Source organism: Barbus barbus (genome assembly GCF_936440315.1).
Source record: "Barbus barbus genome assembly, chromosome: 33".
NCBI classification, from domain to species: domain Eukaryota; kingdom Metazoa; phylum Chordata; class Actinopteri; order Cypriniformes; family Cyprinidae; genus Barbus; species Barbus barbus.
The window spans coordinates 4,242,564-4,260,676 of NC_136761.1; the positions used below are offsets into that span (position 1 = coordinate 4,242,564).

At 40.1% G+C, this 18,113-nt stretch overlaps 2 protein-coding genes and 1 long non-coding RNA gene across 3 annotated transcripts in view; 2 read left to right on the forward strand and 1 right to left on the reverse strand.

Annotated features, from left to right (window-relative positions):
* The first annotated feature begins 776 nt into the window (after positions 1 to 776).
* Positions 777 to 3,805, forward strand: LOC306852840 (dual specificity protein phosphatase 1-like). The gene is made up of 4 exons (XM_079389948.1): positions 777 to 1,321; positions 1,518 to 1,657; positions 1,764 to 1,983; positions 2,615 to 3,805. Exons 1-4 carry the CDS (start codon positions 925 to 927, stop codon positions 2,956 to 2,958), a joined length of 1,101 nt encoding a protein of 366 aa, XP_079246074.1. The 5' UTR covers positions 777 to 924; the 3' UTR covers positions 2,959 to 3,805.
* An 8,621-nt stretch (positions 3,806 to 12,426) lies between these two features.
* On the reverse strand, positions 12,427 to 17,284 carry LOC306853040. The gene is made up of 3 exons (XR_013782696.1): positions 17,042 to 17,284; positions 13,104 to 13,251; positions 12,427 to 12,865 (listed from the first exon to the last, which is right to left on the reverse strand). It is a non-coding gene; the product is annotated as an uncharacterized lncRNA (long non-coding RNA).
* Positions 17,285 to 17,322: 38 nt separating this feature from the next.
* The window catches only part of LOC306853039 (E3 ubiquitin-protein ligase NEURL1B-like), a 53,559-nt gene continuing 52,768 nt past the window's right edge, over positions 17,323 to 18,113 (forward strand). Inside the window, exon 1 of the mRNA XM_079390201.1 lies at positions 17,323 to 17,600. Coding sequence (XP_079246327.1) covers positions 17,465 to 17,600 — 136 coding nt within the window. The 5' untranslated portion in view covers positions 17,323 to 17,464. The remainder of the gene's footprint in view (positions 17,601 to 18,113) is intronic.

Below are 18,113 nucleotides of genomic sequence, written 5' to 3' on the forward strand. Positions count from 1 at the left end.
ATTATCTCATTTATCTGACAGGAAAAGTTTTACAAAATCACATAAAACAATACTATCATGTAAATATTATAGCCTAAACATTGCTTCATTTTTTACAATCATTATTGTATTGTTATTGAATTTCATACATGATGAAGCGTTACTAAACTCACATAAATAAATAATTGAGATCTTCAGTCAATATCTTGTTTCCCTAAAGTCAACAACGATATCCATCCTTTTAAACATGCATATGTGTATAGCATATATCCTAACCATTTTAAAACAAGTTTATGTAGACCATTACATATAGTAGGCTACCCCACTTTAAATATGTCCTATGCCCTGTTTGGAACTGACATGAGAGGGAACTACCAAATGTGTTAATCTGCCACAACAGCAACATTGGCCAATGCTGATAATCTCAAAATGGCCAAACATCGACCTGGTTGATAAATGGGTTTAAAATCGAAGATCAACTTCTAAAGAAAACTATTTTGTCACTCAAAACCCCAAAACCACCATCCCAACAACAATAACAACAACAACATCAATAATCATCCCCATCAATACTAACAATCAATTTTAGCGACACCACTCGGAAACTGGACTAGATTACCAGTCTCTTGGTCGTTGACAGGATCAGATAATGTGGGCTTGGTTAGCCAAACTCAATCACACTGACGTACGTGCGAATTCACGCGGGCCTCGGGCCAAGAAAGGCGGGGCATTTGACGTCAAGCGAAAGCTGGGAGGTCAATATATAACCGCCGTTCAAGTCAGAACAAGAACGAGAAGAAACAAAGTAGCGGGTTTTTAGTTGAAAACAAAATTCGAATTTCAGCCCCGCTCAACGGACTATTATTGGATCAAACTCTCGAACAAAGGACTTTAGAGAGAACTTTTCAAGCTCGCCGTCTGGTCTGTGGTCGTTTATCTCGCTGTATGTATTTAGATATATCATTCTCTACTATGGTCATCATGGAAGTGCCCACCATCGACTCGGCCTCGCTTCGTGAACTGCTGGAGGGAGATGATCCGGACTGTCTGGTTCTGGACTGTCGCTCGTTTTTCTCCTTCAGCTCGTCTCATATATCGGGCTCCAGTAACGTGCGCTTCAGTACTATAGTACGCCGGAGGGCCAGAGGGGGCCTGGGACTGGAGCACATTGTACCCAACGAGGACACCAGGAACAGGCTTCTGTCCGGGGATTACCAGAGTGTTGTGTTTCTGGATGACCGCAGTCTGGAGATGGGAGAAGTGAAGAAAGACGGGACTTTAATGCTTGCCGTGAACGCTTTGTGTCGCAATCCATGTGGAGCAAGTGTATTCCTTCTTAAAGGTAAGAAAATATTATTTTTGAACTATGCTTTGGGCTATTTTATTATAATACCATTAGCTACATATATAAGGTGTGAACTCTGTGAGTGGTTGTGTATTTAAAAGTGCGACCAAATGTTTTCTTAAGCTGTTGTCGACTAGTCACTTGTAAATTCCACTTTTGTTAAAAGTAATGGTTTCTATTTAACTGTTTTTAGGTGGATTCGAGACATTTTCCTCTGAGTTTCCTGAAATGTGTACAAAGCCAGTTCCCCCACAAGGCTTGAGTTTACCTCTGAGCTCTAGCTGCCATTCAAACCCTGCTGATTCCTCCTGTACAACCCCTCTGTATGATCAGGTAAATTATACATATTCTTTAAATAAGCATCTGTGCTGTAAATAAGAGCGATTTTGACTCCTTGCAAGTGAACTTCTCCACTAATTTCATTTGTTTTTTTCTTTAGGGTGGCCCTGTCGAAATCTTGCCATTCCTATATTTAGGCAGTGCTTATCATGCCTCCAGAAAAGACATGCTGGATATGTTGGGAATCACAGCCCTCATTAACGTCTCTCCCAACTGCCCCAACCACTTTGAAGACCACTATCAGTACAAGAGTATTCCTGTTGAAGACAACCACAAAGCCAACATCAGTTCCTGGTTCAATGAAGCTATCGAATTTATCGGTGAGGATCATTTTTCGCTGATACTATTAAAACCTCTGTTACGAAATAGGGAACAGATGTCACCATATGAGGAGCTTTGGCAGGCAGGCAGACTCCCAGCCCAACCCCCATTCAACTGAAGTCTGAATAGAATTTTTCAAAAGTTCCCTCCATTTCGACCAGCTGTATGGCCCTGGCCTGACAGCCACTAAGGCTTACATCATCCTCTCATCCTGTTTAAAGAGGTGCCCCCTTTTCAAATAACACCAGGCTGTGACCTGATCTTTTCATGGGGCAACTGGCTCCGTCTGAATGCTTTGCATCCTTTGTTTAGTCTGAACAAAAGGTAGTGTCTCTGGGTTTCTGTTGCCCTCCTATCAGATCAGTGCACTTAGCAGGGATGCCCCAACCCCCCCATTGTGTATTCAGGCCTGTCGGGGGTGGGTGGGGGGTTCTTAATCGAACCCCTGCTTGGTTTCACTTTTCCAGTTTCTCTAATGAGATGGCTTCCTTGATTAGCAAACCTACAGAGTCTAATTTGCAATTGAATGTGTGTTTAGAGAAGTTGTTGAAACTGCTTTTGGGTTCCTGATAGGGTAGAGCTGGTTTAATTGAGTTTTAACCAATGCACAATTTTTCTCTTTTCCCACAGATTCTGTACGGAATAAAGGTGGACGCGTCTTCGTTCACTGCCAAGCGGGTATTTCGCGCTCGGCTACCATCTGCTTGGCTTATTTGATGCGCACCAACCGCGTCAGACTTGAAGAGGCCTTTGAGTTTGTCAAACAGCGCCGCAGCATCATCTCGCCCAACTTCAGCTTCATGGGGCAGCTTCTGCAATTCGAATCCCAAGTGCTTGCCTCCTCTACGTGTTCCTCGGAGGCAGGAAGCCCCGCCATTAGCAAAAACAGCACAGTGTTCAATTTCCCCATCCACACAGCGGCCAGCCCTCTTTCCTTCCTGAAGAGTCCCATCACTACCTCGCCCTCCTGCTGAGATGGACTCTTTAAAGTGGTCTGATTCGTTTTCTCACCTCTTGACAGGGGAGAGTTCTATTTATATGATGACTGTATGATCCCTGAGGCGATCTTTCCAGTATTAAGGCTCAGAAACTTTTAGTTCCTGTGTTGCCACCAATATTCCATGATCGCTCACAATTGTATGTTGAAGACGATGGCTGATGAAGCCTAGTTCCCCCAGAGTGTTTAACACTTGACTTAACCTTTGAACATTTGATGTGACAAACCAATTTGAAACACTCGTTTCACCTCCGTGAGAATCTCTACTTTTTTGTTTTAATTTTTTTTTAATTTGTTGATGAGACTGACTATTGATAATCAGGTTTATGGTTATCTCTTAGCATCGAAAGAAGCCCCATGTCTTACAGGTTGCTCAGGGATCGTTTTCCTTTTTTATGTTGACAACATTACTATTATTTTTATTTTTTATTAGCAGAGTAGTCTGGGGAGATGGGAAGTTGTTAGACGTGAAGGTGCTAATGTGTACTGCTACTTTTTTATTGTTTTTGAACCGTGAATGTAGTTCTGTGTAGGCTCTGCCTTAAGACAATGGAAGTTGAAACAATGAGCCTGCCATGCCTTTTTTAGAATGCAATGCAATTCATCAAAATGTTTGTTTGTCCATAAACACACGAATACCTCATGTGTCTGTACTGTTGTCAGTCCGTTAAGAGTCCTCCCATAAGCACTACTAACAGGAGTGACTCTTGCAAGGCTGTTTTGATATGTGTGACTATTTATTGACTAAATTAATATATTTCTTATGCTATATTTTTTCATATATTTGTGATACTTGTTGCTGACAATAAACATTTCTTTTCATACATGCAGTCTGATGTGCAGTAATTCCATGACAATATATACTGGAGTTGCAAATTTAAGTTGTGTTACATAGATGTTTAACTTGCAGTTATAGTCAAGGCAGTAAAACTTACAATAATGCGTCCAAGTGGGGTTTTCCCAGCATTACAGTATTTGGTAGCAAGCATAATCCTTTATTTCAAAGGAAATTATTCATTACAAATAAAATTAAAAAAAAGATGTTTAATACATAATTGAAAATCAAATGTTTACATTTGGAAGGTATAAAAACATATTGAGTTTATGTTATGCACCGATGTTATTCCTTATTGTTGCGCCCTAAAGTCACAAAAAAATACTACACAAATGTAGACTGTACAAGCAAGTACAACAGCACAATCTGGCATAAAAACAGAAAATAAAGAACATTATCCTGGAGCATGTATGTTCTGCATCATTTCAGTTTATATGAGGCAAACCACATGCGTTTAGGCTTTTCATAATATTTTAAAGTGACAAAATTAAAAACCCTTGTTTTAGTGTAATGGTTGAAATTACAAAAAACATAAGCAAATTGGACTTTACATTTATATTTAGTGCTGTCCACTGATCATACTACCTGAGACAATGTTAATATGACAAGTAAACAAGGTTGTCATTGATATTTTAGCATAGATCTTAAGAAAAAATTAGACTTGATAAGATTTTGATTTACACAGAATTGCAAAGAATCTCAAGATGGCGCCGAGTATGGCTGCTGTGGTGTGGAACGCTCCCGTACTTTTGTTGTTTTTGTTTGTTTGTTCTGTGTTTAGTCATTCTCCTACTGTCAGTTTTACCAGAGACGAACTACTGGACATAAGGCAACACACACCGGACATTTTTTTTCCGGTTTTTGATTATTCAGACGCTTTGTTGGATGTTTTGGTCGGAGGGGCAGCGGTCCTAGTCAAACGCGCGCTCAGACGGAAAAGAGGGAAGCGCGCCGGCGCGCTGGTTAAACTCCGCGAACGCGCCTTCCGAACTGCGCTCCCAAGCATTCATCTAGCGAATCTCCGATCCCTTCCTAACAAAATGGATGAACTACTTCTCCTCACCCACACAAATAAGGACTTTACAAACTCTGCTGCATTGTGCTTCACTGAAACCTGGCTGAGTGAAAACATCCCGGATAACATGCTTCATTTGCCTGGATATCAGCTGTTCAGATCAGACCGCATCACAGAGCTAACGGGGAAAACGAGAGGTGGTGGACTATGTTTCTACATAAATGAAGGTTGGTGTTCAGATGTAACAACTCTGAAGAAGATGTGTTCTCCTAATTTGAAGCCGTTCTATTCACCCCGCGAGTTTTCATCCTTCATTCTCGTGAATGTGTATGTGCCTCCGGACGCGTGCGTGAGCGCCGCGATGCAACAGCTGGCTGAACAAATATCTGAAACAGAGCAAAGGTACCCGGACTCTTTTTTAATCATTCTTGGAGATTTTAATAAAGCAAATCTCTCCCGCGAACTGCCAAAATACAGACAGCACGTTACATGTCCCACCAGAGACAGTAATATATTGGATCATTGTTACACAATAATTAAAGATGCATATCACTCTGTCCCACGGGCAGCTCTGGGGCTCTCTGATCACTGTTTGGTTCATCTCATACCGACCTATAGGCAAAAACTCAGATCTTCTAAGCCTGTATTAAGAACTGTTAAGAGATGGACTAATGAAGCAGAGCAAGATTTAAAAGCTTGTTTTGACCTCACTGATTGGAGTGTTTTTGAAGCCGCTGCCACCGATCTGGATGAACTCGCAGAGACTGTAACATCATATATCAGTTTCTGTGAGGATATATGCATCCCCACCAGGACATTCTTATCATTCAATAATGATAAACCGTGGTTTACTGGGAAACTCAAACAACTTCGTCAGGCCAAAGAGGACGCTTACAGAAGTGGGGATAAAATCTTGTATAACCAGGCCAGGAACAGACTAACAAAGGAGATCAGAGTGGCTAAAAAGAACTACTCTGAGAAGTTGAAAAAAGAACTTTCAGCCAACGATCCGGCGTCGGTATGGACTGGTCTGAGGAACATCACCATGTACAAGACACCACCCCCACAGTCTGTGGAGAATCAACAACTGGCTGACGATCTCAATGTGTTCTACTGCAGATTTGAAAAGGCCAGACTGACACCCAGCACCCGCTCTGATCTGCACTTCACACATTCACCTTCCCCCCCTGCAACCCCCCTTACTCCCTCCCCCACCATTCTACCTGCGTTTAAAGTCTGTGTAGAGGATGTGAACCGGGTCTTCAGAAAACAGAAATCTAGGAAAGCTTCAGGACCAGACGGTATTTCACCTGCCTGTCTAAAAGTCTGTGCTGACCAATTGGCCCCCATCTTTACACAAATCTTCAACAGATCTCTGGAGCTGTGTGAAGTTCCCTGCTGCTTCAAACGCTCCACCATCATTCCCGTCCCCAAAAAGCCCAAAATCACTGGACTTAATGACTACAGACCTGTCGCACTCACGTCTGTGGTCATGAAGTCACTTGAGAGACTGGTCCTGGCCTACCTGAAGGACATCACTAGACCCTTGCTGGATCCTCTTCAGTTTGCCTATAGAGCAAACAGGTCTGTGGATGACGCTGTCAATATGGGACTGCATTACATCCTGCAACACCTCGACAAACCTGGGAATTATGCAAGGATCTTATTTGTGGACTTCAGCTCGGCCTTCAATACCATCATACCTGACCTTCTCTCAGACAAACTGAGACAGCTCTCTGTGCCCTCCTCCATCTGTCAGTGGATCACCAGCTTCCTGACAGACAGGCAGCAGCTAGTGAGGCTGGGCAAACTCACATCCAGGACTCTCACCATCAGCACTGGCGCCCCTCAGGGTTGCGTTCTCTCCCCACTGCTCTTCTCTCTCTACACGAATGACTGCACATCAAAGGACCCCTCTGTCAAGCTCCTGAAGTTTGCGGACGACACTACAGTCATAGGCCTCATCAAGGACGGTGACGAGTCTGCTTACAGACAGGAAGTTGAGCAGCTGGCTGTCTGGTGCAGTCTTAACCTGGAGCTGAACACGCTCAAAACTGTGGAGATGATAGTGGACTTCAGGAGAAACCCCCCTGCTCTCCCCCCACTCACCATCATGAACAGCACTGTGACTTCAGTAGAGTCATTCAGATTCCTGGGCACCACCATCTCTCAGGACCTGAAGTGGGACAATCACATTGACTCTATTGCGAAAAAGGCCCAGCAGAGGCTGTATTTCCTCCGCCAGCTAAGGAAGTTCAACCTGCCTCAGGAGCTGCTGAAACAGTTCTACTCTGCAATCATCGAGTCTGTCCTATGTTCTTCTATAACTGTTTGGTTTGGTTCAGCTACCAAAACAGACATCAGAAGACTACAACGGACAGTTAGGACTGCTGAGAGAATTATCGGTGCCCCTCTGCCCAGCCTCCAAGAACTTTACACCTCCAGAGTGAGGAAAAGGGCTAAGAAAGTCACTCTGGACCCCTCACACCCAGCTCACTCTCTCTTTGTACTGTTGCCCTCTGGCCGGCGCTACAGATCACTGAGCACCAGAACAGCCAGACACAAGAACAGTTTTTTCCCCCAGGCCGTATCCCACCTGAACAACACATAACACACCCCGGTACTGTACATCTATAAATAACCCATCAAACCTTCATCTGTACATAGGACACATGCACATTCACAGTTCTGTCTATGGCCAAGTCTCTTTTCTGTATATTTTTATTTTTATTACTATTGTTATCCTTAATTATTGTATATTCTCTTCATTAGTGTTCTTTATCACCTTAATTATATGTTGTCTGCACTATGTTTGTACTTTCTGTACTGGAAGCTCATAACACCAAGACAAATTCCTTGTGTGTGCAAACACACTTGGCAATAAAGCTCTTTCTGATTCTGATAAAGCTCTTTCAAAGAGGTGCTTTTAAGTTCAAATGGATCATACAAACCATAATCTACAGATGCAGATTGTGATCCAGTGCAGTGACATTAAAACATCTTTAAGTGACTAAAGTGTCCAAATACTTTGGAGCCACTGCATGTTTCAGTATCCAGACAGATGAGCACCTTCTGTTCTTAAACAGGGGTCACTAGACAAACAAATGCAGCTGACTTTATTGTTTGAACTGGAATTCAGGCCCGTGTGAACGTTTCAAACATTGCTGGGAAAATATCTGAACAATCCCCTTTCACCCTGACCATGACATGTTGGGGCATTCTGACCTGTGTTCGCGTGTGCATTGGAATCCTGCACTGGGAAGGCTTTGTGGTCACACTGCATAGAATCAGTGTTTGCAATTATTCCAGCACGGGGGTCTCAATGAGCTCATTTAAGGGCTGTCAGACAGCAGGAGGGGTGGTCAAAGGAGCATGGGCTCTGCTCAAGCCCTTCGAAGACCACAATAGGAGCAGCTGCAAGGCGTTTGGGAAAAGTGTGACGACTAAAGCGCACTCAGTGTTCGGCCAAGCACAGGGTGTTCTGTGCCTCATCCTTTGTGTCATGTAAGATGGCAGCATGGAGTGTTTTCACAAGCCTCAATTATGGTGGCTTTGTAATTAGCACAACACTGGCAATGATACGGGCCTTGAATAAAAGGCAATTTGGATTATAATGTACCAGTGAATTTGGGTAGCTGGGAAATAACATGGGCATGAACTTTTCTCATGAAAGATTTTAAATGTATAAATGCATATAAGCCTATATATATATATATATATATATATATATATATATATATATATATATATATATTAGGGGTGGCACGGTTCGCGGAAAAAAACCCGAACCGCACGGTTCTCCACACACGGTTCGGCACGCGCTAGGACCGCGGTTCAACTTAATTCTGACAACGCATGTGGTTTGTTATAAATAACACGTAAAACAAATAGGGTTCGGCTAATGTATGTTTCTGTTAATGGATGCGCATTCTGGCTTCCCAGTACATTATAACAACAGCGATGAGAAAGAGAAAAAAAAAAATAAGTGGACAAATCATTCACTCTTGTTCAATGCGAGTGCCGTATGCTGGAATATGAGCATTTATTCCGTCATCACCCGGGTGCTGATAGCGCGCGCACAGGTGAGACCTGAACAGCACACGTTGATATCGGTGTTTAGACTAAAGTCATGTAAGCTTTGCCAGCTCAAATATTTAAGAGCCAGAGGACGCGAGCAGTGAGAAGATTTGTGCGTGCGCTCATCAGAAGCGCACAAACCTGCGCCTCAGAACGCGCGCAAATATGAAGCTCTCTCTGAAGTATTGTGTTTTAATGGATAAATTCACACAAAATTCTGTCGAAATGCCCGTCTTGGTAAGTATCCTATAGCAGACATAGCCGGCTGGGCGTACAGTATCAGTGCTTTCTCTTAAAGTGACAGTTAATATTAAATAAACAGCAACAACAAAGAAATCACTCACTGCTCTTGATTGAATCGCTTTTGTAACTTTAATAAAGAGTAATCTTTAATTTATACAGTCAAATATGCAATGCTGTTTTACCTTTGATTACTTTAATCGTACTTCAATTTCTGTACCTAAAAAACCCCCTGAAAATCACTGATTATTTTATTTGTATCTTTACTCTATTGTATTTTTATTTGTGCTGTTGCTTGTAGTTAAATGTCTGCTTTTATTTGTGTACACTCACAATGAAAACAAAACAGATTTTATATATATAACATGTAATAATATTTAGCATTTTCACATAAAAATAAAAGAAACTGAGCAAAGTAGATGTCTTTTTTTTCCCCTGTTGTACCGAAATTGTATCGAACCGTGACCCCCGAACCGAGGTACGTACCGAACCGTGACATCTGTGTACCGTGCCACCCCTAATATATATATATAGTTCTATATATGGTTCTTTTGTTTTTCACAATTTTTAATGCTTTTAACCACTTTGAAGTTCAATAGCTCTGTGGGGTGACCAATTTTTTTGTTTGTTTGTGTTTTTTGTACAAATATTTGTAATGGAAGTGTGTCGTTTACTGTAAAGTGTAGTATTCAATGTGTCTGTTTCATGCTGTTATGAGACCCCCCCAAAAAAAGTTTTGTGAATTTTGTATTTTTTCATGTCATTACATTGTTTAGACCATACAAAAAAAAAAAATTGAAAAATAACATTTTTGAAAAATTATATTTTATTCATATTTTTTTCTATGTCCTCTGTAGAGGACACAGTTTTTCTAAAAAATAAAATGGCATGAATAGACATCAAAAAGGCAAAAACAATGGGATTTAATTTTAAATCACCAATCAATTTTTAGGTTTCAGGATTTTTTTATACTAAACTTTGTATAAGGATGATTCTCAAGTATGTTATAAAATATATAACAAAATGATTTGATATACCATTTTGTTTTATGCAGTATGTGTAAAAATGTCCATAAACTGGTTTTCCCATTAAACACAGTGTATCTTTACAATGTATCTAATTTGCATATGAATGTGTTGCTGTTGGGACAGCATGTTGAACAAAGAATTGTCATAATGGGAGTAATAAATGACCAGATTTTCATAATAATATCTAATATTTCATAAGACAATTAATAAATAATGAATTTTCCTATTCAATTGTTATGTCTTCCAAAATGCACAATACACATGCTTTTAGTCCTGGTGTCCTCTACAGTGGACATGTATGAAATGATGTCCTGTTTCATAACAGGAAGTCATATTTGAATTTGAAAACCCATAACATTTTTCTGAGATGTTGCTTTATGACAAACAATTTGAAAATTATTCAGATTTAAATGACAATTACAAAATATAATCATATATCCATAAGGATGTTACATTTTTCACTAAATTAAATTTAGTCATCTTTAAAGACAGAGGAGAGGGTATGGTCATGGTCAAACTTCCAATCATTTAGTATCTCTATAAAGCCCTGAATGTGCTCTGTACAGGACATCCAGACTTACAACTGTGACATGTGAGGTCTCAGAGAAATTCACTGAAATAGAATGTCCACTACAGAGGCAAAAACTCCATAGCTGGGTCTCAGGAGGATAAACAGCACACACACACACACACAGAGTCTGGTCAGCTATCCTTGTAGGGACTCTCCATAGGCGTAATGGTTTTTATACTGTGCAAACTGTATTTTCCATCGCCAATACACCTAAACCTTACAGGAAATATTTTTCAATTTTACTTTCTCAAAAAAAAAAAAAAAAACTCATTCTGTATGATTTATAAGCTTTTGTACCCATGGGGACCTCAATTTAGGTCCCCACCCTGACACGAGTCCCTAGGAGTCTGTGTGTATTCAGGTTTAAGTCCCCACCAGGATATATAAAGCTGTACACACACACACACTATATTTAAATTTTTAGGTCCCCCAAAAAAAAAAAAAAAGTATATGTATATATGTATATATATATATAATTTATTTTATGAACAAATTTTATAGTTTATTTATTCCTTTTCTGTAATTTGAAAAATCTTTATTACTGTTAATGAATAAAAAACATTGCTCAAAAAAAGTAAAATAATTTTGTATAGTGTCCTAATTAATACAAGGCCATAAAACTGAATGTATGATATACAACAATATATACAAGTTGTTATACACTGATAGAATGAGATTTTATTTTAATGTTTTTTTTTTTTGTTTTAATTTTAAAGTTTTAGTAGTTTTGTCATGTTTTTGTGATATTATTCACGTTTGCTTTAAGTGAAGTGAAGTGACATTCAGCCAAGTATGGTGACCCATACTCGGAATTCGTGCTCTGCATTTAACCCATCCAACGTGCACACACACAGCAGTGAACACACACACACACACACACACACACACACACACACACACACACACACACACACACACACACACACACACACAGCAGTGAACATACACCCGGAGCAGTGGGCAGCCATTTATGCTGCGGCGCCCGGGGAGCAGTTGGGGGTTCGGTGCCTTGCTCAAGGGCACCTCAGTCGTGGTATTGAGGGTGGAGAGAGCGCTGGACATTCACTCCCCCCACCTACAATCCCTGCCGGCCCGAGACTCGAACCCGCAACCTTTGGATTACAAGTCCAGCTCTCTAACCATTAGGCCACGACTTCCCATAATTCCCATAATTATTTTAATAACCCATTATTTAAATAAGTCAGTCTAGTTTTTCTTAAGTTCTAGTTTATTTAGATTTAGTTATTTACTTGAATGAATGAAGCATTTATATAGCACTTTTCTCATGTACTAGTTTACACCCAAAGCGCACAGTCATATCAGGAGGTCTCATTCACCAACAATTGTGCAGCATCCAAGAGGAGAGAGGGTGAAGATAGAGATTATTAGGAGGCCATAATTGATAAGAGCCAATGAAGGGAAATTAGCCAGGCCACATGGCATCTAGAACTTAAACGAAAATGAGAAATGTGGCCTTGTCAACTAGCTGAAATAAAATAGGTTTACATATTTTTATGTTTTATTTTATTTCAGTTAATGTTTATTTCATTTTGTATATATGAAAATGTTTTTATGGCTTTAGTTTTATCTAATGATACTAACTCTGCACTGCAGTACACTGCATGGAGTACTTGACACGCCATGTAGACGGCCTATTTAAAAACAACAAAACGAAAGTCAAGTCAAGTCACCTTTATTTCTATAACAATACAGATTGTGTCAAAGCAGCTTTACAGAGTTAAACAGGAAAATAATGTTTCAGTGAGGCAAACAAATTCAATTCTGCTATAAAGCAGCTCTAAAAAGAGGAAAATAGTAAACAGTCATCATCCAGCTCAGTTCTAATCCAATAATGTATGTGTAATCAAATCAGTAATATTGCCAAATATGAAGTGTCCCAAACTATGCAAGCTAAAAGGTGAAGGAACCCAAACTCCATCGGTGACAGAAAGCTTGGGAGAAACCAGACTCAGTCAAGGACCGGCCAGACGAACCAGCATGGTGTGGTTTAATTCCAGGCTGCATCACAAGTTAGACTGGATTCTGCTGTTATTCACAATATTCATCCAGCACCTTCTCCTTGATGATCAGGATACATCATGCCAGCGTTTGGTGGGGCTGAAACAACACAACCATAATTATACTACAAAACTATAATATTTAGGCTTCACAGATGCATCTTCATGTTCTGATCTAAATATATAATGCTATAAATATAATATTAAACCTTTACACACAGCCAAATTTAGCTTGTAGGTGACCAAATGTCTGTAAAATCAGTTTAAAACGCATGCAGCATAAAGATGCTGATAAACTTATGATTTGGTCATATAGGGGACTGCGGTTAAATGTTTACCAATTATATCCAGATGATTTCAGTGGCATATGCTCTCTTCATTGCCCAGACTGATCTTTTGTGCTTGTGAAGAAAGGGAGGCCTGCTTGTTGTTGTTCATTAGTCTTTGGGGGAAGGTGTAGAGAAAGCCACTTCCAACCACCCATCCCTGACAAGAGGTCAAATTAAATTTAGTCTCATCAGCATAAACAAACAAACAAACCAAAAAACAGAAAGCACTTTCTGTCTGCTAATTACTCTTGCTCATGGTTACTGATATGAACAATTCTTTAACCCTTAAACTTTAAAGAGTGCAACTCATCCTGTACGGTTTGTCTTGGAATTGTGCAGTAGGTTGAGGAGAGATGTGTTATTGTATTTCTATTAAGCTAATAACAAGCAAACAAATAAATACATAGACAAAAAAATTTACAGAGTTACATGAAAGGAGGGGAGCCAAGCAATATCTAGGGATCAAAATATCAGAGAGTGGGCTCTTTTGACTTGGGCCAGTAAACAACTAGCCAAAACACCCTAGCAACGATACAAAACCACAAAGCATTGCCTGGCATCCACCCAAGCAGTTTGGTAAGATTTTCTTCACAAAATGGAAAAAAAACCTATTTTGATTTGTAGACATACATGATGCAGCAAGTTATTCTCAAATGAAAGTCTAAATATAAATAAACTCACAGAATTAAATGGTATATCTGTCTTTGCATAAATGCGTTTTATTTCGTTAACAAGCACAGTGACAAAGAGAGGGGTTTGTTGTCAAACACTGAGTGGAACTGAGCAAAGGTCACTTATTGCAAAATGTTTTGCATCTGTTCCTTAAAGGATGAGTATAAATCACAGATGGTATAAATGACGTGTTGTTTTCATTTTGTTTGTAGGTGATCTTTATCCAGCTCTGTCTAATGCTGCTGTTAATCTGTCTGTGTGTGTCATAATAAAGCAGCTTGAGGAGCTGCTCTGATGTCATGTCATGGCTCAAAGGAGATTTGAGAATTAATTTTGTTATGGTAATAATCAGTCTAAAATGAGTATAGAGTGAGCAAGATCTTAAAACTGATCCTATGAAAGACTTTAAAGCTTGAAAACACCCTGACGAAGGCCTGCTTGGGCTGATATGCGTTGGTGTTTTTTAATATTGTGACGAGTCGGCTGCCTCCCCCCTGTCCATCATCACCACCCCGTCCCGTATTCGCCGCCCTTCACCAGGCTCCCGACGGGAGTGGGTGTGTGAGAGAGGAGGGGCGCTGAACACGCAGGGCTGGCGGCGTGTGATGAGGCGCACCTGACGTGAATAGAGCCTCATCACCGCCGCCGTTAAATGCCGAACGCGCCTCTCCTCGGGAGACCGGTCTCTTCCCCGTGCATGCACGCTGGTGTCCTCGTGGGTCCAGGAAAGGGAGCGTAGAGGGAACTACCTGCCGCCGCCAGAGACGCGAGCGGCCGGACCCGCAGTCCGGCCGACACTGCACCCGCGATACGGCCGTCGGGCAAGGACGCCGGGCCGTGGAATCCCGTCGAGCACCCGGGGATGAAGGAGTTGGACGAAGCCGCCACAGAAGCCGCCGTCACCCGCGCCCCGGGACCTCCAGACGGGAGCGCGTGCGGCCGCCGGACTCCGCCCCTTACCTGGACCCTTCCCTCCTGAACACTGCCTTCCTTCACGAGCCCCGCAGCACAACGAGGACACCAGATCCCTGTTTATTTTGGACACTTTTCCCCCTTTGGACACTTTATTTTGAAATATTGTTTAATAAAAACCTCTCCGAGGCTTGACGCCACGCCCACTGTGTCTGTCGTTGGCTCCTCCCGCCACAATATGTAGCCCTGTCTAATAATACAAAGTTTTTGTACTTAGCTTGCTTCGTGAGTGCCTGGATGTGGATTTTTTGTTTTGCAATGAAATACTTTTGCTTTTGACATTTTGTTCCCGCTCTGGAGCACCCATAGTCTCGCGTGTGATCACTTGACGCGTCCCTGGTCTTTCTTCCTTGAAAACAATACTTGATATTTAATTCTAATTGTACATATAACAACATATGAATAGTTTATTTGCAAAAACAGATAACTCAGTTTTTTTCAAAAATCATGTTTTTTATTATGTTATGTTTTTTTGTGTTAGTTAGCTGTTTTTTAAAGTTATTTTTTAACTGTAGTTTCATTGAGTTTATTTGGAATGCACAATGAAAAAACATGATTTTTGAGAATTGTTAAAGAGTTTTTGCAAATGAACGCTTCATATATAACTCTAAAGGTCAGAATTTATAGCCCTTGGAAACTGCTCGCCTGGTTACACGTAGTTTCTGTGTTTGTAAGAAGCCAGAAGAGTACAGAAATGTGTGCCATGTGTGCTGGAAGAGGCCAGTTTACAGTCTATTGTTTGGAACAAAATATTCTGACATTTGTGTACTATATTCTCAATGTGTATTGAATGTATTGCTGTAATATATCAAATTGAACAATTATTTTACATTTCTTACGTTTTTCATTTCGCCTGAACTGGTTAAGATGACAAATCTGTAGGACACAGTTTTGGCTAAGGTCTATACATTTCGTGAAAATCCAGACAGGGCATGACTGTTAATGATGGCACTTTAAGATAAAAAAAAAAAAAAATACACTTTTGTATAAATGTACCCTAAAGATCCAAAAGTGTTTAAAGCGCGCCCTCTGGCGTTAATAAGTTAAATTTATCTTGCTGCATACTATATTTAGAGCAGAGGTCTTCAACCCTGTTCCTGCGGACCCGCTATCCTGAAGAGTTTAGCTACAACCCTAATCAAACACACCTGAAGCAGACAATCAAGCTCTTCAAGACTGCTTGAAAATTGCAGGCAGGTTTGCTGAAGCCGGTTGGAAATAAACTTTGCAGGAGAGTGGATCCCCAGGAGCAGGGTTAAAGACCTCTGATCTAGAGTTTTGGACTAAACTGAAGTATAAACTAATATATATATATACTTTCAGCATTTAACACATAACTTATCTATTTGTTCCATATAGGCTACTTAAGACATTAAATGTTGTTATAGCATAGGCTATCTGACCATTCATTAAAGATTTAAACATTTATTTTTACATAACTGTCAACTATTGTTGACAAATGTACAGTATCTTATTTAAAGTTGCAGAATTTTGTTTATACATCCATATAACTTGTCCTTAAGAACACAATATGATTTAATGACAACAGGTGGACAAAGTTTCGAACCAAAATTAATATATAACTACAGTGTGTTTGCTGATGTCACGTGTATAGTTTTACCAATGTGAAAAGTGTAGCACTGCTTCAAAATTACCTTTTAAATCTGCTAAACAGATACATTTTATTCACATGTTTATCAATACTTACAGAAAAGGAAATGTAATATTAAGGACGTAGCACCAAAATTTAATCTTACACTCCACAGAAATCAAGAAAGTGGAAAACGTTTGTGCACCTCCTACCTTTATAATTACAATACATTACATAAAGTGGAATTAAGAGGGCATTTGTACTTAGCACTCCCATATACAAAGAACATGAAACCAAAAAAATAAATACAAAAATCTAGGTGAAATCATGGCCAGATCTAACGAGCTCTTACAGGCCATCAGAGGAAATACTGGTTAAATGCATACAGTCTCAATTTCAATTTCAGAGACATTTGAACTCAGTCGCTCCACTGATCAGAAAAGGAGAAAATGTCAAGCTCACTCTTACCAGAGAACAAGACTGTCAGAATATTCATCCAGTACCTCCCTGATGATCAGGATGCATCAGCAGGGGCTGAAACAACGCAACTATAATTATACTACAAAACTATAATATTTAGGCCTCACAGATGCATCTTCTTGTTCTGAGCTAAATTCCATAAATATAATATTAAACCATTACACACAGCCAAATTTAGCTTTGGTGCTTTTAATCCATTACATACAGCCATATTTATCAAGCCCGTTCTTACCAGGCTAAGTCATCTCAGGAGACTGCATGATGCTGCAGAAAGCCCTCGACAAGCACACTGACGAGGTCTTATATAGGCAATATAAAAAATTAATTGCTCTGTAATTGTTTGTGGTTTAAAATGAGCTGCACACTATTGGAAAGAACCAATCCCTACAATTAAAATACATAAAATAGTAAAGGCAGCGGCAGCTTCCCCGGTGGAGCGTCGACGGGAGTGGCGGTGATTAGTCAGCACCGGACCGTTGGGGCGTTCACGCGAGGCGCCGGACACAGCGATTGGACAGCTCGCGACAGATACACACATGCACGTGTGAGCTGTGTTTAGCTTTCAAACTGAATTTAGGCGGGTTTTTCGGTTTTCCTCCGCAGTATCCACCTCAGCCTCTCTCGAGATCAGACAGCTCTGTGACGGCTTTTGGGAATGATTCCGTTGCATTATATTGGTAACCTGTTAAACGGCAGTGTTTTGATGGGGAATAACGGATCTTCCGCGGTGTTTTCCGCTCAAGGGACAATTCCCAAGACAAGAGTTCAGTGGCAAAGCAGCAGTCTGCAAGGTGGGTGTCTCGCTTATTTTCTGACCAGACTAGCAATGCAGGGCTTGACGCTTACCTTTTCCCCAAGGAGCACATGTGCTCCTAAGTCAAAAAATTTAGGAGCGCATTAAAAAAATTTAGGGGCGCAATGCAAATTTTTCAAATTAGGTGTTTTAGCTTAATAAGGGGATACAAAGAGACATTTACAAGCACAATTATTTAATTTATCAGAATACAGAAAGTACACAAGGTTTTTAAATAATTTTACTTCAGACACTATTTAATAGGCTAATTATGTAATTAGTTATAATCCTATTAAACTGTGTCGGTATAAAATTTTCACAATAATCATTGAAGCTTTTGTCACGGTATATGTTTTTGTTTTTAAATCACAATATATAATTTCTAAGTGAAAAAATGTGTTGTCCTCCTAACAGGTTAAATAACTTTATTAAATATAATTTACTAAAAGACTTTTATAAAAAATACATAAAAATATAAAGTAAACAAGTGTTTCAAGATTAGAGTGCAAAA

Coding starts and splice junctions, on each gene's coding strand:
- LOC306852840 (XM_079389948.1), top strand. CDS start 925: ATGTATTTAGATATATCATTCTCTACTATGGTCATCATGGAAGTGCCC. Junction 1,322..1,517: donor AAGTGTATTCCTTCTTAAAG/GTAAGAAAATAT, acceptor AACTGTTTTTAG/GTGGATTCGAGACATTTTCC. Junction 1,984..2,614: donor TGAAGCTATCGAATTTATCG/GTGAGGATCATT, acceptor CTTTTCCCACAG/ATTCTGTACGGAATAAAGGT.